Source organism: Triturus cristatus, chromosome 12 (assembly GCF_964204655.1).
Source record: "Triturus cristatus chromosome 12, aTriCri1.1, whole genome shotgun sequence".
NCBI classification, from domain to species: Eukaryota; Metazoa; Chordata; class Amphibia; order Caudata; family Salamandridae; genus Triturus; species Triturus cristatus.
Window position 1 is genome coordinate 470,653,049 of NC_140595.1, and position 27,332 is coordinate 470,680,380.

A 27,332-nucleotide genomic window follows, 5' to 3' on the forward strand; every position below is an offset into this window, starting at 1 on the left:
ATAGGAGGGACCTAGCAGGTAACCCAGACCCCCAGATTAGTATAAGAGTGGGAGCTGACTCCCTAGGATTTTGGATTATCCTGATAACTGAATCTTGAACAGAAACTCTGGACCTTCGACATTCAACTACGGAAGAAGACTGAAGAATCTCCCTTGTGGCCAAGGAGTGGCCACCCTGTGCAAACAGGCACCATCAAGCGACCTGCCGTTTGCTTTGCTCAATGTTCTACGAGGAACCGACTGCAGAGCCCGACCAGCGCCTTGACTTCCAGACTTCTCCGACCCTGAATCACATCCACAGCAAAGCTGAGATCCGTGGAGGAGACGTGGGACCGGCTACCTGGAAAAATTGGCTACTTGCTTCCAGCGCAGCTTCTGAGGCATCCTCGAAGTTGTGCTCTGGGGATTGAGAAGCCCCAACCCCGAGCACCATCTGCACCGAAGATCAGCCCTCCACACTCCACGAGTTCTGCGTGGGGCCCTTCTGCATTTCCTGCTCGACGCGTCTGTCCGGTTGCTTGCCCGTTGGCTAGTAGCCTTTGTGACGACGAACCTTAAACTTTCCACCGCTGGTTTGGCTCCTCCAGACTGGCCCTTGCTTCCCTGTGAAAGAGAAGCCCCTCAGGCCTTCCTGGTCTGCAGCAGAAGCGAATCCTTCATTCTGCGTGGGTTGCGCTTGCCAAGGCTTGTTGTGTCCAAACTCGACATCGACGCCGCCGACAGCAAGAGCCCTCGTGGGACAACTCGCCTCCTGGTTCTGGTCATCCTCGACGCCTCCTGGTACCCGTGGCTGCTGCGACAAGCTTCACCTCTTCACCTGTATCTTCACGACATCGCCTGGTTCCTTCCTGGTTTCTTCCCGGCTCCCGGCTCCTGGCTGGTGACCTAGACTTTGTCCCCTCTGCTTGCAGGTATCCTCCTTCTTGATTCCATCCTTGGAATCCACCGGACACTCTTCACTGACTGCCTGTCAGCATCTTTTCTTCAGGCATCCATAGGAGTCGACGACGAAACCTGACGCAAGTTCACAACTATGCTCCCGCAGCCCGTGGGCTAGGTAACTTGAGTACTCCGGTGCTCACAAGGGTATTGACTATCCTAGTGTCTAGTTTCCAAGTCTCTAACTCCTAGTTCCTTCCGAAGTGTCCTAAAACTCTTAATTTCTAAATACTACTATTTCGATCTACTTTAACGCATTACGCCTGAGTGTTTCCACTCTGCACCTGAATCCCGTGGGCCTCCCACTGCCTAGCAACTGATAGGATAGTGTAGCCCCAGCGATTCCCTAGGCCTAACCTGTGTTCGTGACAATGGTTCTTATACCACTTACTTAGTATATAGTTTGCGTGGCCCCTAGGGCCTAACTGTATTACTTACCTGTGTGACTTATGTATGCTTAAATAAGACTGTGTTGTACTTACCTCGAATCTCATAAAGAGTGCTGAGGGTATTTTGACTAGAATAAATACATTCTATTTTTATAATATATCTGTTGTGGTGTCCTTTCATTTGGTATTCAAGGGATTGCAAATGGTATGACAGCTGGCTTCACATGCCATACAGAGTTTAGCCTAAGACTGCTCTTGTCCATGCTACCACTAGGATAGCTGGTCTATAAGGTTGACTTTACAACCGATCACCATAAGGGTTGTTTGGACTGATACAAGGTGTACACTAGAACTAGTGACATCATATATCAGGCCAACTTCTCACAGGGGGGGCCACATGGGGGAGGCGGAGATCAGAGGACTCTGGTCTCCGGCGGAGGCTCTGCTCCATATCAACCTTTTGGAGCTGAGAGCGATCCGACTTGCACTGAAGACATTCCTTCCCGTTGTCCGGGGAAGTGTGGTGCAGGTGTTCACGGACAACACCACCGCCTTGTGGTATTGCAACAAACCGGGCGGGGTGGAGTCGTGGACCCTTTGTCAGGAGACTCTGCGCCTCTGGACATGGCTGGAACATCAGGGCATCACCCTGGTGGTTCAACACCTGGCACGTTCCTTGAACGTCAGGGCGGATGAACTGCGCCGCCGGTGCATGATGGATCACGAGTGGCGTCTTCACTCAGAGGTGGTGCAAGGTCTCTTTCAACAGTGGGGAGAGCCTTGGTTAGATCTATTCGCCACTGAAGAGAACGCGAAATGTCAGCAATTCTGCGTGTTGGAATTTGCAAGGCTGCACACGCTCGGCAACGCGTTTCGTCGTAAGTGGAGTTGCAGTCTTCTATACGCCTTTCCGCCTATACCACTTCTGCCCAGAGTGCTGAAGAAGGTCAAGGGCGACCGGGCCCAAGTCATTCTTGTGGCTCCGGATTGGGCATGAAGAGTCTGGTATCCCGAGCTGCTCAACATGGCCATCGATCTCCCGATGCGACTGCCTCTTTGGGAGGATCTTCTGTCGCAGCAGCAGGGGACGGTCCTCCACCCCAACCTGTCCAGCCTCCATCTCCTTGCGGTTGGATTGAGTGACATCCTTTGCCTTGCCTCCTGAAGTCTGTGATGTAATCTTGGCAGCCAGGCGTCTCTCCACTAAGACTGTATATGCCTGCAGATGAAATACATTTGTGGCATGGTGCACAGCAAAGACTGTGGATCCCATTTCTGCCCCTCTTTCTGAGGTTCTCTTGTTCCTTCTGTTTTTGGCCCAGCAGGGCTCTGCTCTGGGCACTCTTAAGGGCTACCTCTCAGCTATTTCAGCCTTCCTCAGGCTTCCTTATAAGCCTTCTCTTTTCAAGTCCCCTGTTGTAAATATATTTCTCAAAGGCCTTACTCATCTTTTTCCTCCTGTTCCCTTCGTAATGCCTCAGAGAGACTTGAACTTCGTTCTTACTTTTCTGATGTGCGCTCCCTTTGAGCCACTACATAACTGTCCTCTCAGACTCCTCACTCTGAAAACTACTTTTCTGGTGGCCATCACTGCTGCGCGCAGGGTGAGTGAGCTACAAGCTCTGTCTTCCATGCCTCCTTTTCTTGCTGTTCATCCGGACAAGGTCATCCTCAGAACTCTACCTTTCTCGAAGGAATCTATCGCTAACATGTCTCTTTCAGAGTGGTCACTTCTTTTCATATTGGCCAAACCATCACTTTGCCAACCAACTTTCCGCCTCCGCATCCATCAAAAGAGGAAGAGGCGCTTCACCGCCTGGATCCAAAACGTGCGCTCTCCTTTTATTTAGATCGCACCAAGCAATTCCGGGTAGATGACCAGCTCTTTGTTGGTTATGCGGGCGCTAAGAAAGGTCGGGCGTGCAAAAATGGACCATCTCCAGGTACGTCGTTCTGTGCATCAAGGCCTGCTATTCTCTGGCAAAGAAGGAGCCTCCAGTGGGGCTGCGCGCCCATTCCACCAGGGCGACGGCACCTACTACTGCTTTGGGATGGGGAGTCCCCCTAAATGACATATGTCAAGCGGCTACGTGGTCATCTCTGCACACGTTCACCATGCACTACTGCCTGGGCAGCCAAGTCCGTAGAGACTGCTTCTTAGTCTGTTCTCTTTTCCAGGACTTTCTGGTGTGAACTTAGATCACAGACCCACCTCCGAGGTTGGTATTGCTGGGGTGTCTATTCTAAGGTAAGGAATCTATAACTAACTGTTTATTTCAGATGACCAAGTCACTTACCTTCGGTAACGATATATCTGTAAGAAACATAGGTTAGTTATAGATTCCCTACCGCCCCACCCATCCTTCCCGTTCTGTGAACTGATTTCAAGGGTTAAGGACATCCTTTCAGGGCCCAAGTTTTGTGCACCAGTGGTCCGTGTCTTGCATGGCTCTGCGTTCCTGGCGCAGAGGTTGTGTACGGAACTGACGTCAGCGCGCGAGGACGGCGTCTAAGTAGCTACTGCGACGTCATCGTGGCGACCACGACGCCGATGACAGACGCAGAGTCGACCTATGCCACCTACCGACGTGCAGGGGTACTGCTGACAAAAAACTTTCCAGATCCAGTCTGACGCCTGGGGATAATTCTAAGGTAAGGAATCTATAGCTAACCTATGTTTCTTACAGATATATTGTTACCGAAGGTAAGTAACTTGTTTGTCGCTACCTTTGATGCTTCTTAGTACCTGGTTGTCACTGTCTTTAGCGTTTGTTTTGAATTGATGCTGGTTATGCTTGCTGTGGGGTAGTCTCTCTTCTGTCAGCCTTACCGGTAGATTTTTTAGCAGGCTTACTGACTGTGCTCCTCCATAAGACCCTTTCCTTCTTCGAGGGCCTCTCAAAATCTGGAGTTGCATTTTGACTCCACATATGGCAACCGTAAACCACTTCTTGAGGTGCACGTGGCACCCACAAGCAGTTTGCTGGACCAGGGCAAACTCTCATGGAGAGCAGTCTTGTATCTTTGCAGACACATATCCCCTATCTCATTCACAGTTGTAGCATCCTCCCCAGCTTGGGAGAAGGTAAAAGACAACACCACACATGGAGAACTGGTTTGCACATCTTTATTCTTCAGCATGTAACCGTTAACTGAATGTGCTGCGTCACAAACTTTATTATCCACACCCAGCCACACCTACTAGATTATGTAGTACTTGTTAGAAGTCTTTCGAGGGCCACTAGAGGCCTTTTACATATGAGCACAGAACACAACATGGCTCACAAGTCAAAATGCACTCAATAGCAGCAATAAATCATTGTCCAGCTAAATACTCAATTTTATGAAAAAAGTATTTTATTTCTACCTCTAACAAAAAGGAAAAATACGACATTCACACACTTACACATTCCCTCTTTAGGTCAGGGCTGTAGTGTTTCTTTGGCAGTTTCCTTTCCTTCTCCCTCCTCGAGTTAGCAATAGTGGTTATTCCCCATACACTATTGGTGTTATCCTGGTTATGCCCCACTAGCAATCCAAGTCTCAAGAGCCCACTATGGCTCTGAATTAAAGGCAAGAGATTTGTAGTACTTCCGTGCGATCTAGCAGTAAGTTTCCTTTGGGCCAACATTCTGGAAGTGAGTCTTAACCCCACTGGCAGCCATGGAGCATGTGGATTGCGACAGCGCCCTGTTCGTGTGTGCTCGAATCAGCTTCGTTCAGGCGATCTGCTGGACGTGGCCGAGGTAGCTGCACTTGGAGTTATTATTTAGTATTATTATTATTATTATTATTTAACATTTGTTAAGCTCATAGCTACCTGAAGGCATCCCAGCGCTAGAAGCGTCAAGCAGAACAGCAGGCATGATGGTTATCGGGCCGCATTCTGAAATAGACAGGTCTTCAGGAGCCTCCAGAAGGAGAGATGAGGAGTTACTGAGCGAAGATGTGGAGGAAGGGTGTTCCATAGTCTGGCGGTGTTATATGAGAAGGAACGGCCTCCACATCTAGCCCTTTTCGTTTTAGGGACTGATGCTAAGAATAGGTTAGCTGAACAAAGGCATCTCCTAGGGCAATGAAATGTGATGAGAAAATGATTGTGTCACGTGGCCGATAGGGACATTGTCAACAACGCTAAAGTTAGCATGAGCCCAGCAACCATGATGCTGCTTTTGCACGCATTACTACATGGCTTTTTTTTTAGTTTTGCAAGACTCTGTTTATGCCTTTGGCATGAGAACCGACTGTTTGGTACGTTCTCTGCTTGTTCCTGGAGTTTAGTCTGAACCCTGTGAGCAAGGTCGATAAACAGTGCCCCTTTTTATTCTGTTTTGGTCAGTCCCCAGCACCTAGACAAAACATGCTAACTCAGCTGCTGTTGAAAGCTCGTGCTTTGATATTACGGGGATGCATTTTTAGGTAGGAGACACTTGGAGAGGGAGCTTTCCAGGGACAAGCCATGTGATTTCTATGATGTAGATATACTATCTAGACACTATGGTATGTGGTCTGCTGACAAAGCCAAGATCTCTTCTATTATATAATAAAGCTTCTTCTTGCCTAGGGGAGGATGGTTACACCGTATAGTCCTTTATCTACTGTCTTAATATGATGACATCTCCCTGTATGATATGTGGCCTTGCTGCAATGCTAGGTGTGTTAGGTTTGTGTATTTTGCTGCTGGTTGTGGCTTGTATGCTGCGTGTTACAGCACGATAGTTAAAATAAACATTGTAACTATATTTGTGTTTCGATCAGTTCTTATTGTGGATATGTACAAGAGAGTGTGCAAAAAGGTGTGTCTTGTTACCATGATTCCTGAGAGATCCGGGAGTGTTGTGTTCTGGGGTGTCGATAATCAGTTGCTTCTTCATGAGTGTGTAGGAGAGCGAGTGAGACACTATACCTAGTCGTTCCTAGGTTCATGGGCACTAAGGTCGTGGGAAGGCTTAGCCTCTATAAACCGAGGTCCCATATTCCTGCACATAGTTGTGTGTGTGTGTGTGTGTGTAGAATCCCTGCAACATGGCGCCACCAACGTTTGGTCTGGTACTTATTTGCGAGACCCGCCGAGTAGTGCTTGTGTGTGTACATAGTACCCTCTCACCAGTTTCTGGAGACGTCCTTTGTGTGAGGGCTTAGCCTCCTATATTTGATGATTATAGGTTTTTCAAGCTTGGATTTTAAAAGGTTGTTCTTTCTTTTGCCCTGCTTTTGCGCTAATGTTCATTAGTTCCTCGTACTTCTCTTCTTATGGCAGTCGCTACTGTGGCCCCGAACCGCGCTGCGGTCACTGCTTATTTGTCGCAGCACGGAGTCCCTAATGGAGGGGTAGATTTCATTTTTGTTGTTGAGGTGGATTCAGCATACCACTTCGAGGTTTTCTACTCTTGGGTTACCTTTCCGGCAGTGGATGGGAATGACAGTTTTTTCATGGGTATACTGCCTCCGCGGTACCACAAGATAATCATGCTTATCGATCACTTGAAGTTCCGTTGAGAGCTTGGTAGCACACCATATGCTTTAATGATGCCCTTCCTCACCCTCTTTTGGTTTCAGGTTATGCCCCTTATCAGTCGATGGGCCACATGGCCTGTTTTGGCTGGGTTTACACCACATCTAAATTACCTTTATGTAGCTATCGTAGAGCTACCACAATTGCATACATCATTGATACATTTACATGGGGTTGTAATACAGTTTGTCACGTAATTTTCAAGTGACTCCGCCTGGTGCTGCTCCACAACCACCGGTACATGGTGGTGGTCTAGTTATTACTACCCTCATGATTAATGGTTCCCGATTTTCCATTTTTACTAATTTTTACAGATAAATATAGACAGAAAACAATGTATTTCCGGTCTGTATTTATTTTAAAAGTGGTAGAGTACTGAAAATTGTGCTTCTTTTGAGAGACTTTCTATGCTGTCTTTCATGAATTCCAGACAACAGCTGATCAGCTATGCAGCATGGAGAGTTAAAAAATAGGATAAGATTTCCTCAAATACAGGCAGATGCTTTTTGTAGTATAATGCTATTATGTACCTGTGAGTGTAGGCTTTTGTTATACGTGATTGATTAATTTGCTAAAACGTGACCGGCATCCATGTATGAGTGCACAGCCAAGAATTAAATAAACGTGGAAATATACCATTTCACAGCTCCATTTATTCTCAAAATAAATATGGATAAATACCAATTGGATGGCCAAAAAATAAATATTAATAAATACAGATGGAAATGTTGAAAGAATAAATGCTATAAAACCGGAAGCCCTAATCATGAGTAATTCAGTGGTGGGTAAACGTCCTCAGAATAGGGATGATTACCCTTACTGGCTTGCAGAAAAATTTGAGCAACTTGAATCTGTCTTTCCACATACGCCTGTGGAGAAACACAGAATCCTTACCGTGAGTTTACCTAAAGGACTCATTACCAATTTGGCTGATTGCACTACCTGGGGTTAAGTGTTTTTGGCGGTATATTCACTCAGCTTTGGCACCCCCTCCATGACTTTTCTTCCATCCGTACTTAAAAAAAGTTCAGGATGAACATGGGGCTGAGGCAGCCCTGGAGTTGGGGATGAGATTGGTGGGGGTGTTCCCTATTGTTTCCGATATGATCGTTGCTAATGTCAAAGGGGAAGCCGTTAGTTAACAGGTGAGTCAGTGTCTAGAGGCGGTGGCTGACGTGGATAAGCAACGTGAATTACCAAAGAATATTGCTAAAGTATATAAATCCTTGGTACGCAATAACCTTGGTATTCAACCTTTTACACAAAGACTACAAAAGGCCCAGCCTGAGAAGGATGGGCGTCCAATCTTTCCTAAAAAGAATTGGAATAGAAATCAGTGGCACCAACAGCAGAAGCAAGGTTCGCTTGCTAGTTCACCGACACCTGAAACTTTTGAGCGTAGATATGATTTGCATGACCGCTCTAAAATTAAGACCCCGGTCTTCTCGTTTCTTAGAGGACTCGTTGGACTCACAGTTAGGTGGTGGAGAGCGACCTGATCGCAGACAAAGCGAGACCACTCAGCAAAGATGTGATCCGCCAAGCCAGTTTGACGTGAAAGCCAAACCGGAGCGACTGCCTCCTTTTCTGGCCCCATGTCAAAAGAAGAAAGTTGACGCTTTAACAGCAAAGTATACCTCAGACGATTAGAACCCTACTCCTTAATTGGAGATGGGCAGGTACACTCCTCGACAGCGCGGCAGAAGTTACCATAGTGCGGGAGGCACTCCATCCTTGTCTGGAGGCGAGAGCAACTGATACTTTCATCACAGTTGAAACAGCAGACACACGAGTTGCACCCCCGATAGACTTTATGAGATAGAACTCCAAATTGAAGGTGATATTAAACGTACTATTAAGGGAATCTTTCGGGATAACCTTCCCTCCTCCTATGAAATTTTATTGGCGGAGACAAATTGGCCTACTCCATTTGTGTTGTCTTCTTCTCAAGGGGAAGATGTTATACTCCCGAGTTTTTCACACTACATCTCTGAAGAGGCTAAGCAAGCTTACCCAGTGAAATTAGCTTTGGCACTAGCGCTGGCAGTGTTTCGTAATCAGGTAGGCTGGGATAAAGATTCGCTGGCACATGAAATATTTTTACTTTCTGTGCCCCAGCCACAGGCGTAATATCCGATCAAACGTGAAGTAAAAGCATCTGTTAGTGAAATTTTGACACAATTGGAATATCAGGGTGTCATTTAACCCTGTGTTTCATCCATAAATAATCCTCTTTTTCCAATATCGAAACCGGATGGTTCATATCGTATAGTTTTGGTTTACAGACAATTGAACAATCACGTTCTTACATTTGCAGTACAAAACACACACAGCTCTGCGGTAGTGAATAAAATTGTTCGTAAAAAATACAAAACAACCCTGGATATATTGAATGTTTTTTATTGTCACGGCTCCTGGTAGCCATGATTTGACTGTATTTACCGTGGCCGACAATCAGAAGCGCTTTACGTGTTTTCCTATGTTATATAAGAACAGTCCTGGGGCTTTTGCTGCACGTGTTGTCTCTATTACACAACAATGACCCTGATGCGTTCTCATACGTCGATGCAATTTATTTGACCGATGATGTGAATTGATCCCGCATTTGTTGTGAGTGAATTGCAGCATTCTTTCTTTTGCAGACTTGGGTTACAAAGTTAATTTTGCCAAGTCACACATCGCTTGTTTGGCGGTTCTCTTTTTGGGCTCTGAGCTAAATAATGAAGGTAGGGGGTTCTGGAGAGGTGTGCATAATTGCAACCGCCGCCTACTTTGAAAAAATTACAATATTTGCTGGGATTTTTAAATTTCGGGAGGACTTACATTCCTGATTATGCCCAGCGTATCAAACCGGTTTATGCATTGCTATAACCTTCTTTTTTGTCTGCCAGTTGGCTTCCGAAACATACCTCGATTCTTTGATCTGTCTGCGACCAACTTCTTGTTAACACGTGATAATTTTACGAACTTGGTCATAAGAATTGTGCCAGGGACGGTAGGTTTCACTTATTTGACATTCAATTAAGGTGACGCAGTACCAATTGCATACAAATCGCATCTGTACACATCAGCGGAAATGTGGTTTTCCACAGCAAAAATTTTTTGGACAGCAGTCCAGATGGCGATTCTGAAAGAATGCTTTTTTATGATCTCTCCAGCCCCTACTTTTAAAGCAGTGACTAAGGCAAGGGAACCGAAATCTAAGGCTTTGCATCCCCGTTGGATACAATGGGAGAGTTCTTTGACAGCAGCAGATGTCACTTTTATCTTTGATCCCTCATTACAGATAGGGGTGGGCGGAATTTGCGTAATCGCGTTACGCAAATCTCCGCGAAACGGTAAAAAATCTCCGCGAACACGCGGAATTGCTTGTTCGCGATGCTTTTTTCCTGTTTACAATCGCTGTTTGCGTGCTCGGGGAGAAATATCTCGCGAACACGCATTTTGAGAACGCGAACAAGCAAAAAATTTCGCGAACTCGCGGAAAGCAGAATTTTGGTTAATTTCACGTTCTCCGTGGAACGCGAAATTACCCAAATTCCGCGAGCGGAACGGAATTTGCCGCCCAGGCCTAATTACAGACACAGGAGTTTTTACAATATGAATATGTTTATCCTCCTCCGTTGTCGTTGCTTCCTTTGGATCAGTACAGATGCATCATCTTTGCCTACGGGTCTGCTCAACCAGCCATCTGGTCTAAGCATGCTTATTCAGCGGCTTGCGCTATTGTGGCTGGCTCAATTGTAAATGGTGATTTTAATTCTTCTAGAATCCATACGCAGGTACTTGAAGACTGTACGGCACAATAGGCAGAGCTGTGTGCTTTAATTTTAGCTCTGCAAAAACAACAATTGATGGACAGAATGCAGAACAATGTCATACATTCACCTCAGTACAGAGATCTGGGCCTAAATTTTAGCTCTGGCATTCGCTGATCCTGATGTGACCACTCCTATTGAGTGTGATTCTTACTACTGTATGCAGGCTTTCAATGATAATTTGTTCTTTTGGTCTCAGAATGATTATCGAGACTCTAAAGGTAGCGCAATAAAGCTTAAAATGCTTTGGGTCCAAGTGACGTTTGGTGCTCACACAGGTTTTCATACTCTTGGCCATCAGCGTGTGGGAACACATGCTGTTGGTAATTCTTTGGCTTATGAGGCAGCCAAATATGCAGTAGCAGCATGTTTAGTAGCAGCAGTTACTAGGTCAGTGACTAAAATTGATGATAATATTCTTGCGGCAATAGCTGCTATGGAGCGTGGGACAGATTTCTCACAAGGTTTCCCTTCTAGGAATTCTTATTTGTCACCTAAGCAAATCCTGTTTGCTACGATACCGTCAGTGCGGGATCGGCTGATTCCCAAAGTGGACCGAATACTTCCTTTGATCATAGCCGCACATGAAAGCATGGCTTCTGCACATGCCAGAGTTTCTGCGACTGTTTCTATTATACAACAACGTTATTGGTGGCGTGGTTTATACAAACAAATCGGTAAATATGTGCTATCTTGTGGCATTTGTCAACAAATCTAACCATCTATGGTTGCACGCCCACCACATACACAGCTTTACATTTCAAATCAACTGTTTTGTTGTATTTATCTTGATCACTGTGGTCCTTTTGACTTCCGACACTGCATATAAACATATTTTGGTTGCAGTGGATTTGTGCACTAGATTCCTTTGGCCACAATGCAGTGCTGAAGCTCGAAATGTCATTAGAGATTTGGGTTTCCTTGTTGGGATTTTTGCCAGTGGCACCTTCCATTCTGACCAAGGTCCAGCGTTTTCCTCTAAGGCATACAAGGATGCAGTCAGGTCTTTGGGGGTGCTGGAGCAGTTTTCATCTCCATACAGGCCTGAGGGCAATTCTATAGTGGAGTGAATGAACTGTGACTTAAAGCAATCTTTGACAGCTAGATTCATAGGTACTGGCAGGAATTGGCTGACTCATTTGTATGGGGTTCAACGTGCACTAAATAATCTCCCAAGGAGATCTCTGGGTGGGCGGACCCCATACTAACTGCTGTTTGGCATTAAAATGTTATTGCCAGACCTTGATGGTCTAGATGTTGTGGCAGCTGCCACAACATTTGACATAGATAACCATTCTACTATTTTGCAGGAACTACAAAATACCCGTGACACACTGGCTATCGATCATTCATCCTCGTCCACTAAAGCGTCAATGTTTTTTTTTTTTTTTTTTTTTTTTTTAAACCGTTTATTACAAGACTCAAAAATATACAAATATGGGCCTACAACCTTCCGGCCGGCCGCTAGCAATGAAAGGAGCATACGATATACATTTATAAAACACATGGTGCTGCGGCCGAGCATGCACAGGAGGTAACATCGTTGCGAGCCACACTATCCAGACCCCACTATACGGTTCCATTTTAAACTTAAAGAACAACAAATACAAACAAACCCACAAGGCAATCATCAATCGGAAATAGCAACACGTGCTCCCCTAGAGGGGGGATCCTAGCCATCCATAGGAATCTCAAGAGGGGGGAGAGATCAGAACTAGGGCTGGGTACACCTAATGCCCAGGTACCGGGGGGATGAGTTGGCTAAGGGGACGGGGCCGGCGACGGATCGGGCAATAACGGTGGAGCACAGATTACCCCGCGGTAGGCGTTCCAGGGGCCCCATACTTTCACCCATGTCGCAGGCTTACCTCTCGCCACATACACCACCTTTTCCCGAAACATGCACCAATCCATATGTTCCTTCCAGGCCGAGACAGTCGGGGGCCTCTGGGATCCCCACAGTTGGGCAATATCACGCTTGGCAACCATATAATCGGTAGGCTCCCACACATTCAACAGGCATCTCCTCGCTTCAGGCAACAGCGCCACATGTGTGACCACTCGCAGCACCTCATGCACACCACGCCAGAACCCCTCCACCTCCGGGCACTCCCACAAGATATGCAGAAAAGTCCCCAGCGCACCACACCCACGCTTACACAAACCGTCCTCAGCATAGCCCATACGCAGGAGCTTTGGCCCCGTCATGTAGACCCTGTGGAGTATCTTGAGCTGGACGAAACGAAGGCGAGCCGGTATGGCCACCTCTTTCGGGGAGGCCACCGCGGAGATCCAGTCCTCGTCATCCAGCTCCAGCCCATCGGCTACCCAAGCCTCACGAAGGGCAGTCAACAAGTCTGAGCGGTCGTTGATCAGTTTTTTGTAGATCAGTGAGATCGTGCTGTCAGGGACGTGTCCATCCAGCACTCTATCCTCCAGGGGGGAACACTCCGGGATGGAGGCAACGTCCGGAAAGACGGAACCCAGCGCATGCCGGACCTGCAAATACCGAAAGTACTCGCTGCCCTGCAACTGAAATTCCGTCTGCAGCATCTCGAACGTTTTAAATCCTCCCCTCGTCCAGAGATCCCCCACTTTGCTAATGCCTATTAAGTCCCACTTCTCAAAGCCCTTCGAGGTCCACAAGGAGCCCAACCGCTCAGACGCATATAGTGGTGACGCCCGGGTCAAACGGTCCTTCCACCCCATAGCTGCATTGGCCGCGTGCCACACTCGCACCATGACACGCGTGGGGCCCGTTAGGCGAGCGTCGGGCGCGCTAGAGTAGAGCGCTCGATTATGGTCACCACCTGGAAGTAGCATCCTATCCATTTCAAACGCCGGGTTTAAGGCGGGCCCATATAGGCCCTGATTAATCGCAGCTAGCTGGGAGGCCCAATAATACCGTTTAATATCCGGGAGGGCAATCCCCCCGTCATACCATGGGAGCGTCAGCTTAGCCAGGGCAATACGTGGCCTCCCGTCCCAGAACAGGCGGCGCTGCAAACTCTCCACTTCGCGGAAGTAGCGCGCTGGGACGAGGTCCATAGTGTTCTGCAACGCGTACAGGAAACGCGGCAGCGACATCATTTTAAACAATGCCGCCCGGCCGAGCGGCGAAAGCGGCAAACGCCGCCAGCGCGCGACATCCTCTTTCAGACGCTGGAGGGGGGGAAGCAAGTTCCGATCATACCGAGCCTCCGGGTCCAGAGTAATGAAGACACCCAGGTACCTAAATCCCTGCGGGGCGACCTGGATCGGACAGCCCCGCGGGAGGATAGGAGCCTCCCCGGAGAGAACATACACACACGATTTAGCCCAGTTGATGACCAGACCGGAGTTACGACCGAATGAATGCAAAACATCAACCAGTACTATGAGTGATTTACGTGGGGAAGCTAGGTACAAGAGGATGTCATCAGCGTATAGGGATACGCGGTCCTCATACTCAGGGGTCCAGCGGAGACCACGGATGGAAGGCTCCCACCGCAGCCACTCCGCCAGGGGCTCCAAGGCAAGTGCAAAGAGGAGCTGCGATAAGGGGCAGCCCTGCCGTGTGCCCCGGCCCAGCTCGAACGGAGCCGACACTCTTCCGTTCACCACCACCTGCGCCAATGGGCCCGAATACAGCAATTTGACCCAACTGATGAACCCTGGGCCAAATCCAAACTTCGCAAGCATCGCCCAGATATATGGCCATTCAAGCGTGTCAAACGCCATGGTGGCGTCTAAGGACGCCAAAATGGCCGGCTCCCGTATGAACGGGGCACGTGCGAGCACACCGTGCAAACGCCGCAGATTAAGGGCTGTGTTGCGATGGGGAATAAAGCCAGATTGGTCCTGATGAACCAAATCGCCCACCACGCCGACCAGCCGATTGGCCAGTACCTTGGCGAGAATCTTGGGCTCCGCATTCAGTAGCGAAATGGGCCGATAGGATGTAACCCGGTCCCGAGGTCTCCCCTCCTTGTGGATGACCACGATTGTAGCCAGACGCTGGTCCAGCGGGAGGGAGCCCACCGAGTGTGCCGCCAGGAACATAGCCCGGAGGTGGGGTGCCAGCGTATCCGGTCGCAACTTGTACAACTCGATAGGGAGACCATTCGGACCCATGGCCTTGCCGGAAGCGACCGAGCGTATGGCGAGGGCGATCTCGTCGGAGGTGGGAGCGGCGTCCAACGACACCCTGTCATCCCCGGAAAGGGACGGCAGCGCGATATCACTGAGCAGGGCACGGGAATCCTCTTCCGAGCAGGGAGACACCGGGGAATACACCCCACGGAAATAATCCGCGAAGCAGGAGACGATTTCTTCTGGCTCAGTTACACACACACCATCCGTTTTCTCAATCCGCGGGACCACACGATTCGCGCTCTCTTTTTTGTCCAACCACGCTATAAGTTTACCAGCCTTATCACCCACATCATACAGTCGCCCCTGTTGCTCTCTACTGAGGCCCCTGGCCGCCTCCGTGACGAGGGCCCTATAGGCCGCTTGCTTGAGTTGGAGGACATGTAATGCGGCATCCGTCACCCCACCTTCTAAATTACCCTCCAACTCGGCTATTTCAGCCTCCATCCGGGTCACCTCCTCCAGCTCGCGCCTCCGGGCGTGGGAAATAAGGGATAGGGCCTCCCCTCGGAGTACTGTCTTGAAGGCCTCCCATAGCGGTACAGCCGAAGGCACGGACCCCACATTCTCATCAAAATATCGCTGAAGGGATTTAATCAATTCAGCGCGAATGGTGGGGTCGCGCAGGTACCAAGGATGAAGCGTCAATGTTGATTCTTGTTGCTGGCTGGCTTCCTAAAGTTGGTGATCTGGTCCAAGAAAAGCTGGAGAACAAAAAAGAATTTGCTCCCTCTTATCGTGCACCTGTCCCAGTTCTTGGATTGAAGGGTACCCAAACAGTGATTTTGCCTCCTTTGCCTGGTCGCAAGGACAACAGATTTATTTCAATTGACAATATCAAGCTACACCATATGGCCCATACTGTATAGTGTGACTCCCAGTATTCCAAGCCGAGCTGTTTCGCTGAATCGGATGGCTCCAACTTCTTCGACTAGTACCCGCGTTTTGGAGGGGGAGTTGGAAACTTCTATTGACTTCTTGCCTGTTGTACCTTCATCTTCCTCCAATGCAGACGTCGAGTATGATTCTCCTCCTCTTGAGGTCCTCGTTGACGGTCCTGACCGTACTATACATCCTCTATGTGAAGCTGCACAGTCTCCGATGTTGCACTTGGGAGCAAGTGGTTATTACATGGATCATACAAGTTTCTCATACGATTCATCATCTTCGTCCTTATCTGTCCCAACTCACCCGACGCGTACCAGTGTTTTCATCTCCTGGTTCAAAAAAACGTACCTGGTCCCTCCCTGGACATACATCTGGATAGTGCTCACACTTGTCTTCCTTTTCATGTGGATTGGGTTTGTGACTTTTTTTTTTTCTTTTTGCTCATCTATGGTCCTTATTTGCCGGAACGCTCTGCTGTGAAGTCAATTGATGGAATTCTTGCACCCCATACATCATCTCATGTCATGAAATGTGATCAGGCCCTCATGAACATTTGGGCCCTCCCTTTTGCTGATGACATCATATGGGATAAAATTGCATTCGATGTCCATGGTCCGACGGAAGTCCTGAACATTCCAAACATGTACCGCGTTTCACTTGGAGATGTTGTGTCACAAGACATACATTCGGACAACTGGGATGTTCAGGCTGTCCCTTCCTTGTTTTCTGATTTAAAATATGCTGCTTTGGTGCTGAGGATTTGTATTTGAATTCAGCCAATTATGAAGATTTGTTTTGTTACCAACATTATGGCCATCATTTCTTGCATAAAACAAACACATTATGACCGATTTTAAATTTTACCCAATGGGAACATTGTCCGACTCCCTTACAGGGGAGTTCTGATTTTCTCCTGAATAAGTTTACATACTTTTCAGATTACACTGCGTCCAATCCGTAGTCCTACTTCTGTTGTTAAAATTGCCATCTCAATCTAAATTTATGTTGACTCACACAAAATTGATTTATTCTAATTACTTTAGGAATGATTTTCCCCTACGATAGTTACGAGCACTGGAAAGATACCATTAATTTAAAATCCATTTGGGGCACTAAAGACTGGCAAGTCCAAGGTGTTGAAGCGCTGCATCGGGCATGTCTAATTCTGACTCAAATTTTGTTTTTGATTGCCACGGTGCAGCAGACTACTTGTTGTGCTTTGGCTACAGCTAAGAATTTGAGTGTTCCTTCCATTCCTTGATTAGCTGAGTACGATACGTAGCGTGCACACAAATTATATGATTGATGTATTGTTTGCCCTGTTTAAGAATGGTCGGATAAATGTTTCTGACATCTACCCTTTAAGATGGTTGTAGTGGCTGAAAAGTTCCAATGCATGTCAACTGCGTTTTCTTAACTCAACGACAGGTTTCACACAAACTAGTCCTGCTCCACGCTTCCCACATTCTCATTCAGTCACCACGTATTGGGTGGGGAAATTGAGTCAGCAATGGTTTGGCCACTCCACACTGTTGTCAGTGAAACAACCCCTTTTGGGTGACATCAATCTTGCTGATTTTATTTTAGGTCCTAAATCGCCTAGATCAAAACTATTCCTTCATGAGGCGTAAAATGAATTATGGAAACTCTTGCATATGGAAGCTGCGGTTTGTCTGCGCCAAATTGATAAAGCTAATTTGGAAAAAGTTCTTGCAGTAGTCAATAATAGCATTAATACTTTGTCTTCACATGTTTACTCTTTGGATAATATTGTTTAATCTGTTATTGATACTGTACAGAATGATGTATCTGTGTTGTATCATGGTCAAAATCAATTATGCTCTGTAATGCAATTTGCGTAGACATTCCAAATACTGAAAATGGGAAAAGTTCCAAGGGACTATTTGAATGCTTCTGCGCTGTTTTTACTAATTAATTTGACTGATGGACAGAAATTCATGTCCGTGAAAGACGCGACTTACACTCTGTTGCGTATTCAACTATTAGAACATATGCCTTTTTCTATAGCAGAGACTGATTCAGCTGTGTGGTTAATACATGGAGTTATTCCACTCCCCTTCTCACTAATTTAGTTCACTTCTTGCATGAAACACTTCCCGGTTGGCCACTTTGAGCCCCTGGGCAGTGCTTTTATTCACAAATTGTGGCCCTTCCCCATACAGATGTCAGCGTGCGGTTAAGAAGGTTTTCCTAACGAGGGAGGAGTGCGATTCCATGGTAGGACATTCCCTAGTTTACAAACCTGTTAAATTGCATGGCGCCTGTAATGTGTCGGTACCTAACCTGTCTTTTTTTAAAGGTACGCCCATCCCAGCAATTATTCCCGCGCTCACAGTGCTTTCAAATGGCAGTTATCTTATTTTGAATAACCACGACTGCTGTGGCTTCTGGGCCGGCATCCCATATATAGTAACGTTTTCGCAACAGGTTACTTGTTGCAGCAATGTCCTTTTCCACCCCCGCATGGGATTGTAGATAGTCCACTTTGGTCTTCCATTCCAACTTTGAAAACAGATTTCAATAAACTAAGCAGACTCAAAGCGCTATTGTTTCAACAAGAAGTGGCTCTAACATCAGCGCAAGAGACCTTCGAATTGCAGGTGGCGAGAACCGCAAGTGAGAAACACTCACTCCTCAACACATCTCCCACTCCATTTTGGAAAATTAATACACCAAATATTTAATGCGTCTGATACTGAAGACCTTGCTTATTTTTTCAAACGTGTGGGTTCCGGCCTTGTGTCCTCAAGTCAGATGATTTTTGGAGTAACACCGGCCTTCATTCATTCTATTTTTCCCTGCGCGTTCGGTGGATTTCAGTTGATCCTCTTGCTGGCGTGCTGGTGCTTCTGCTGCTGTTACGCAATGGCTGCCCGTCCTTGTGGCACTGTACAGACCCGGCCAGTTGCAGCTGTACTGTGACCGAATGCAACAACTTTTTTGATGTTTGCCATTGGCGATGTTTGGTGTGAATTATGGACTTACTTATCGCTTCGCCTACTTCACTTGCGTGCAACCTGTGTTCTATTGCCGACGGTGCCCTTTCTATTGGGCCCTGGATTTATGCCTGCAATGCATCGGCACTGACGTGGATTATGATCTGTTAATGGGTCCGCTACTGGCCCATGACCAGGATTGTTCTGATGATGGCTGTTTGATGCGTGCGGCTGCACTTGGAGTGTTGGCGGATTGGGATACATGTTGGGCTGCACAGCGCCTCTTGCAGCTGAGTTTCATCGAGTATCACGCAAGTTGCCCAGATATGCTCCTGGAAGCATCAGATTATGAGAAGCATGTGTGTTCCTTTGATCTGCTTAACTGGATGGCGTCCCTCTTTGCTACGAACGACAGAGATAACCTTTTGGAACAAATTGCATTCCTCGGTTCACGTAATCTGATGAATTTTCCGGACTTGCCTTAAAAATATTTTAAATTGGAATTATTTTATTCTCCCAATTTGGCTCTTTTTCAAACACTTGTTGCTTCTGCTTAGGTTTGGGGATGCATGTTTAGGTAGGAGGCACTTGGAGAGGTAGCATTCCAGGGAGAAGAGCCATGCGGTTCCTATGATGTAGATATACCATCTAGGCACGGGGTCTGCTGACGAAGCCCAGAGATCTTCTATTATATAATAAAGCTTCTTACAAAGGGGAGGGTGGTTATACCGTATAGTCCTTTATCCACTGTCATCATATGATGACATCTCCCTTTATGATATATGGCCTTGCTGCAATGCTGTTAGGTGTGTGCATTTTGCTGCTGGTTGTGGCTCCTATACAGCGTTTTAGAGCACGATAGTTAAAATGAACATTTTAAACTATATTTGTGTTTCGTTCAGTTCTTATTGTGGACATGTATGAGACAGTGAGCGAAAAGTTGTGTCTTGTTACTGCGATTCCGAAGAGATTCGGGAGTGTTGTGTTCTAGGGTGTCTAATCATTTGCCTCTTCTTGAGTGTGTAGGAGAGCGAGTGAGACCATAGCTAGTCAGTCCTGTGTTCGTGGGCACTAAGGTGGTGGGAAGGCTTAGCCCCTATACACGAGGTCCCATATTACTGTGCATAGTTCTGTTTATGTGCAGAATCCCCGAAACAATTGATTGTGGGTCCTTTCCCACAAAGGGTTTGTGGGCTATACACAGAGATTTGAATTTTATTCTTTCGTTAATAGTCAACCAGTGTAACGTCTTCAGAGCTGGCTTGGCAGACTGAGTTTTGGGAATAGTAAGCAGCAACCTGGCTGTACAGTTCTGTATGACTTGGAGTTTTCGTATCGTAGACTTCAGGACACCGAGATAGAGGGAATCTCCGTAATCTAGGCATGAAAGAACTAGCGCCTCGACCATGACTCTCCTTGCTGACATGGGATGGAGAGGTAGGATTTTCCGAAGCTGTCTGAGAATGCCGTAGCAGGTTGCTACCAGTTTCACTGCTTGGTGGTCAAATTTGAAAGACCTATCCAGCCAAACACCAAATGTTTAATCTTACAATTAGGGGCCGGAGGAGGGTCGAGACAGTTTGGCCAGGCCAGTCCGAGATTGGAGATACAGGGGTTGCCTATGACCATTAGCTCATTTTTATCTCCATTGAGTTTAAGACAGGAGTATTCCATCCATTTGGCCACTGTCTCTAGGCAGAATTCCAGGTCAGAAGGTTCTGAGAGTTGTTTAGGGCAACCACCAGTTGCTTGTCCTCCGCATATGTGACTATGTTAATCCCATATGGCAGGACTATCTCAGCGAGAGGTCTCATGTATACATTAAACAATGTGAGACTCAGTGAAGAGCCTTGAGGCACTCCACAGCTGAGTGACAGGTTTTTGGGGGTGTTACCTCCTTCATAAATCTGGAATGATCTGCGGACTAAGAAGGACTGAAGCCAGGTGATGACGTCACCTGAGACCGACATTTCTAAGTCTGTTAAGAAGAATATCATAGTAGACCGTATCGAAAGCGAAACTCTGGTAGAGGAGGATAATAGCAGCAGCTCATCCCTGCTCGAGAATTTTTTTGGGATTCCTCGACTACTGCAAGAAGGGCAGTTTCTGTACCGTTTTGTGGTCGGAATCCAGTTTGGGAGGTGTGCAATAGGTTGTGGGTTTCTAAGAAAGAAGAGTTTCTCTGCTGCTCCTCCTGCGGGGTACTAGTCCAGTGCGTCTCCCAGTGGGAGTGGTTGGGATGATCCTGTTGTGTGTTGCTTGCCCGGGTGACGGTGCACAGGTGGTCCTATAGCATCCTCATTTGTCCAGTGAGGGATGGCAGACCACGGCACCGTTCTGTATGCTCCCAGTGACCCTCTCTGACTTACGGAGTCACTGTATCTCGCAGTACGCTGGCTCTTGTCTGATCGGTATGGTAAAATAATTGGTAGCAGCCCCTCCTGGCATATGGAGTTTTTTTACCCATTACCAGAAAAGGCTGCAGCCCTTGCAGCACGGCAGTTATTTCCATGGTGGCCCCTCCTGACTTACGCAGGTCGCCAACTTAGTCCCAATCTCATCGGTCCAGCAGCCGTCTCCTCACATCTCACTTTCTTCTTCACAGGGGACACTGGTCCTGGCAAGCAGATAGATGCTGGTGCTCTAGGACAGGTGTTCTTGGATTCCCTATGTAATGTAAACTCACCCAGCAGGGAGACTAGCAGGCTTTGACCCTCAGTCCTGGTCACAGGCCAAAGTCTTGCAGAGATTTCCATTCTCACATAGCCCAGCTGACTGCTTGCAGAATACAAATTGTGGGGTCTCGAACTCACATTCTTATAGTCCATTTCCAGATGCCAAATGTGATTTAGGGTAACATTTTCATGTGATCTAGTACAAAACAACTTGTATCTATTATTTTTGTCAATAAAATATGCAGTAATAGCATTCACTTTTTCTTTTTAGGTTACCAGACACATAAATAGGAAGATAAAAGGAAAACTGCATGAGGCAAAAGTCGTTTTTTGCATGGGAAATACTGTTTATGTTGATCCAATGGTAAGTGAATTAATATGGTTAATATGACGGATTCATTGTTTAGTCATGCATTTTCATTTGCACGTGGTGATATTTTCTGGTTGTGATAGCTCCTCTGTGTCTCTTTCAATTAAATATTTTTAAAGAATGCATCTTGTCAAAGATTTTCAGATTGCTGAATAATACAATGCAGTGAGTTGCTATCCTGTAAAATGGCTCCCACTCTCCTTTGACCAGAGGGAGTACTTCTGATAGGCATCCTCTGTAGAAGATGTAGTACAGGTTCTAAACCAGGTGTCTCAATGCATTTTTTAACATATTTTGAGTTTTAATAGAAATCATATAGTCTGGTACAAAACCGGTTTCAATAACTAAAGAGTTCACTCATTACCTATCAATGTTATCCTTCATATTTATTGAAAGCAAAAAACTTTCTAATACGTGAACAAATCCCCCTTCCCTCCCCCAAAATATGGAGCCATCAACACATCACATATTACAAACATATTTTTCTTAAACCACCATCCTGAGTCTGTCACCTAGTTATCTATCTTACATAATAGGGTGTCTGCTTTCAATTTCATTTTGAGTAATTTGTTGGTCTCTCTGACCCTAAGCATCAGTGGAATCTGATAGAGACATCTAGCCGCAGATTCTTTTACTTAGAATATACCCTAGGCGTCAAACTGGATCCGGAAATCTTTTCCCCTAGCAGTACCTCTGCGCTCCAGGGGACGGCGTCGCACGGCTCCGTCCTGACGGCGTCCACGGAAGTGATGTCAATGGAGCCATATAGGTCCACTCCGGCGTGCTAACATCAGTTTTCTTCTTTTCTGCGTCCCAACGCAGATCTGGTAGAAGCGGTTCCTCTGGCCTCTCTTTTTTCAGGCCTTCACGACGCCTTTTTGCGTTGGACACAGTGTGCCGATGCCTTCGGCCTTCAAGTCGTGTGCTTCCTGTTCGCGGCAGATGTCGGCGACTGACCCTCACAAGATCTGTATGGGGTGCTTGGGCGAGTACCGCGACGCCTACCGGCAGCTGAAACCGAAGTCCCTGCGGGAAAGACGGATGAAGTTGATGTCCGCATGGCTGTCCCAGTTGGACTCTTCGCGGTTACGGTCTACGTCGCCAGCGCAAGGCTCCGTATGGCGTAGTTCTTCTTCCCACATGGAGGTTCTGGTTTGGGACAGGTCCCGGAGTTGTTCCTGTGGGCGTCGCTCGCCTGCGTCAGGTAAGCACCGGAAGACGTCACGGAGGTTGTCGACCTTGCACAAGCGTGACGTCGGGGCCAGGCACTCCTGGTCTTCATCGGATTCGGACCGTCAGGAGTCATCCCACCCCCTGTTTCCTGGTGTGGGTGTGACTCGGACCCAGATGGAAGCCTATTCCAAGCCTCTGCAGGCCATCTTTGGGTCACACCCTCTCCCTGGTGCGCCTTCCAGCCGCACAGTGGGGGTAGGGACTCAGGTCGGGGGGTTTGCCGGCGGGGTTGTCCTCGGTGCTGACTGTGTACCTTGACTCCGGTTCCGGGGTCGCTGCAACTTCGGGACACGGCCCAGAAGGGCATCCCACAGCGATGTCTGGCCCTTTTGATGCGCCTTTGCAAAGCTCTGCAGGAGGCGGCTGCAGTGCGGAGCTCGACTTCGAGGTGACTTTGTTCCTTCCCGTAGGCTCCTGCCTTGGTGGAGGTCGAGTCAACACCAGCCTGATGCCGGGCAGACGAGTTCTCTCCGGGGGTCGTCGACTTTGATCCAACGCCGTCTCGAGGTCGGTTGACGCCGGTTCCGTCCTCGGCTGTTCCTCTGCTGGTAGAGGACGTGACCCGAGTGGGTTCTCAACCCCTGGCGTTGTTTCATTGCTCCATGGAGCACGGGCCCATGGGACAGCAGGGGCACATGGGGCACTGGCGGGCTTAGCATTTTGCAGGGCCTATGTCGGGTGGACGGATTAGCCTGCAGCCGTCCCCAATGGATGAATTGCTGTCTCTGCCGCAGGTGGCCACGGAGGCTGGTGCTGAGTTTGTGAGGGCATTTCACAGGGCTGCGGATATCTTGCAGTTGCAGCCGCCCTCTGTCTCACTGCCTTCGGATCCTTTATTGGATCTTCTCCACCAGGGCACGGTGGATGTGAGCCATTGTTGCCTTTTAGCGGGTCCTTGTACGATGTCCTTCTGGGGACTTGGGCCAGACCCTCATCGGGGGATCCCGTGGGTCACGCTATTATGCATCGCCATCGCCCTGCTCCAGACGACCCTGCCTGTTTGTCCCTCCATCCTAGGGCTCACTGACTAGCAGGCACGGTGCGTCCATTGGGGCGTTGCCCCCCGGCCCCCGCCCGCGCCCGCAGCTCCCTCCTCGGTGTCTCTGAACTTAGTTTACTTAAGTTCAGAGACGCCGAGGGTGGGGAGAACTGACAATGCATGTCAGTCAGCATGACGTCGGACCATGGACGGTCCGGCGTCATGTTGACTGACATGCATTCAGACAAGCCAGGGAAAGGCAGCACAAGTGCGCATGAGTGGGCATGGAGAGTAATTTTTAGCCCGTGCCCAGTCATGCGTACTTGTGTTTTTACTGCCTTGCGCATGCCCATCAGGAGCCCCTCGGTCTCCTAATGGGTAGGCGGCGGGCGTAGCGTAAGATGTGCCCTCAGCCAATCCTGGAGGGGTTGCCACTCCAGTGCTGACGTGGTGTTACGGTTTGAAGGGGGCAGAGGCGCCAACGAGGACCAGGTAAGTTTTTGTTTTTATTTTAATTCAGTTCTCCCGCTGCTGGTGGTAGGGTTGGGGTGGTGTTTAGGGTTAAGTGGTAGAGTTGGGTTGGTGTTTAAGGTTTAGGGTTGAAATTTGCTAGGGTTCCCGGAGTCTAGGGCTCATGGCCCAATTCAGGTTCATGCATAATGGTGTTGGGAAGGTTTTAGGGTGATTTTGCAAAATTCCATCTAGATTTGGCTGATTTTGGGGTGTTTTTGTGGGTTTGCGGGGGGCTTGTGTTTGGGTGAAAAGTCGTACCCCTTCCAGTGGATGGATTTGTGTAATTCTTGCTGAGATTCTTGGGAATGGCTGGAACTAGTGTTGCAGTGAGTTTGAAGATGAACGAAGTAGTGGAAGTGCGAAAAAAGAGCATTTTTTGTGAAGGCCCGGATTGCAATGTTATCCAATGGGCGGTGTTGGGGTGCGTGGAGAAGTGTCTTTTAGGGGGTTCCAGTGGATCGACGGGAACGGGGCTGCTGTGAGTGGCAGGGAGGTGGAATTGATGGGTGTGCAGGAAGTTTGGGAGGAATCGATCGATGGGAAGGGTGTTTTTGGCAAAGTCGAGGAAGGGAAAGAGCTGCCATAGGAGCCCATGTTAAACGTGAGTTTTGCATGTTTTTGGGGTTCGATTGTAGGGTGTTGCAGGTGGTTCCGAGTGGATTTGCTTAGCTGGGATCAGAGTTGGGAAGGTCTAATTTTGATTGCAAGTGTTTTGAAGAAAATCCATGGAGGGGAAGGTGTGTTTTGGGCCTAGTTTCAGAGTGCGTTTTGACGCGACTTTAGGCCTTTGGGAGCTGGCGGTAATGCACATGTTTGGTATGTTAATTTAGGGTGTTTTAGGTTTTTGGGAATGGTTTTAGGGTGTGGGAGCAATGGTGGGAAGGTCTAGTTTGTGTGAAAAAGAGCAGTTTGGTTGTAGTTGAAGGGGAAAGGGTAATTTGGACCTGTTTTCTAGGTGTATTTTGTGCCATTGGCTAAGATTGCCTATACTGGGTAATTGCAGGTGTGCGGGATACGAATAAGCTAGAGCGATAGAAATAAACAGATAGCGGTTGGAGAGAGAGAGGTGAGGAGAGGTAGAGGCGAGGATAAACGGAAGCGTGTGCACCACACCAGGCTTGGCAGCTTTATCTCCCACCTTTGCGCCGAAGTGTTAAGCTAGCGTCCAGGTTATGTTACGAGGCACTCCTCCAGCACTTTTACGCCCCGCCATTTTCAAATGTCACCAGCCGCCCCTGCTGACTAGTAGTCCAGGCAGCTCTCCCTTCCTCTTCTTCTCCGTTGCTTCCTCCCACTCGGGAGGCTAGGTGGTTGGAGTTGTGTGGCCGCAGTGTCTTTGCGTCCACCAGCTCAGGCCTTTGGTCCTGAAACACGTCCTACGTGTTTGCTCGGGCCACTTTTGCCCTTTGGGACTCCGTCTAGTGGCTCCTCCCCTCTTTGCCGGAGGGCCCTCCTGCTGACCTGGTCTGACTTATTCTGGACGGCCGCGACATGGCGTAGTTTTCTGTCTGGTCGGCCATGGACACCACTGAGTCCCAGTGGCGGCTGGTGACATTTGAAGGTGGTGAGGCGTAAAACAATTGTTGTACATTACAGTAGCGAGCGTAGCGAGTGAGCCCCAAACACCTACGGGGGAGTTTTTGGGGGGCGGGGGGGGGTCTCCCCCATGAAAGTTTTTTTTAAAGATTAGGCAAATGGTGCATTTTAAAGCAAATTTGAGAAAGCCGTTAGCTTAATAAAGCAACTGTGAATCTGTTCTAACAAAGACAGAAACATACAGCACCTCTTGAGCCAGGACAGGTGCTCAGTTTCGGACAGACATGAACATACAGCATGCCTTAAGTCAGGACAGGAGCTCAATGCACGGACAGACACGAACATACAGCACCTCTTGAGCCAGGAGAGGAGCTCAGTGCAGGGATAGACATGATCATACAGCATGTCTTAAGCCAGGAGAGGAGCTCAATGTAGCGACAGATGCAACTACATAGTTTCTCATTATCCAGAAGAGGTGCTCAATGCTGGAACAGACTCAACCATATAGCAACTCCAGATGCATGGGATGGCACTCCACATACAACACCTCGCTATGCTGAAGGGAAAGTAACACTGCACTGTGCGTCATGAGCCAGCTGAAGTGATTATTAAGTGAAACAACCAATTCGATGGTATTTCACTTTTTTCCACTGCACCATTCTGGAAAATAACCTTTGTTCTTAGTTTGCAGCCAAGACTAGCGACTGATAACACGAACTCTGAAGTCAATATTGTTAAAATAGTTTCAAATATATCATAAAACCATCATGTGCATAAAACCATCACAGCACTGTCTGAACTCGGAAGTCAATATTTTTAAATTAGTTTCATATACATCATAAAACCATCAAGGGTGGAACCGTCACTGCACTGTTCGTCTGCTCTTACAACAGTTTGCTGGTGCTGACTCGACACCCCCTTTTCATAGGGCTTAACAGCTTTGTGAAATATGTTTGCTTTTTAAACATTGGTGTCCATGGTTTACTTTGGCCTGTACGTAAAGTAATATTTCAATGAGGAAACAGATCTCATTCCCTGGAACGGCTTTGAAATAAGCCACATAACACTGCTCCAATAAGAATTTAAGAGCGAGTTCTCTAATAGTTAATATTTAAATACAAAGAGACAAGTCACTCGTCATGTAAATTCTGTACATGACCCAAATTATACAGCAATGTTATAGTTTTATCAAAACAAACAATTGGTTTTTGTACAACTAATTCTGAACCCACGTTTTAAAGACCTTTCATATGCAATAAAGAAAGGGGTGCATATGATCGCAGAATTTAAGCAGGGAAGCCGTGATTAATCCATTTGTCTCATTATGTTAAGGCTTTGCCCTAGTTTAACCTCTGTGTCGGGTTCGTAACTATATTTAGCACAAATTTA

General features: G+C 47.6%; 1 protein-coding gene across 8 annotated transcripts in view; it reads left to right on the forward strand.

Annotated features, from left to right (window-relative positions):
* Positions 1-27,332, forward strand: part of TDRD12 (tudor domain containing 12) — a 3,486,095-nt gene that overhangs the window by 2,472,919 nt on the left and 985,844 nt on the right. For all 8 annotated transcript variants that reach the window (XM_085639447.1, XM_085639446.1, XM_085639448.1 and 5 more), the window contains one exon: positions 21,584-21,676. In XM_085639447.1, the coding sequence (XP_085495573.1) occupies positions 21,584-21,676 (93 nt within the window). The remainder of the gene's footprint in view (positions 1-21,583; positions 21,677-27,332) is intronic.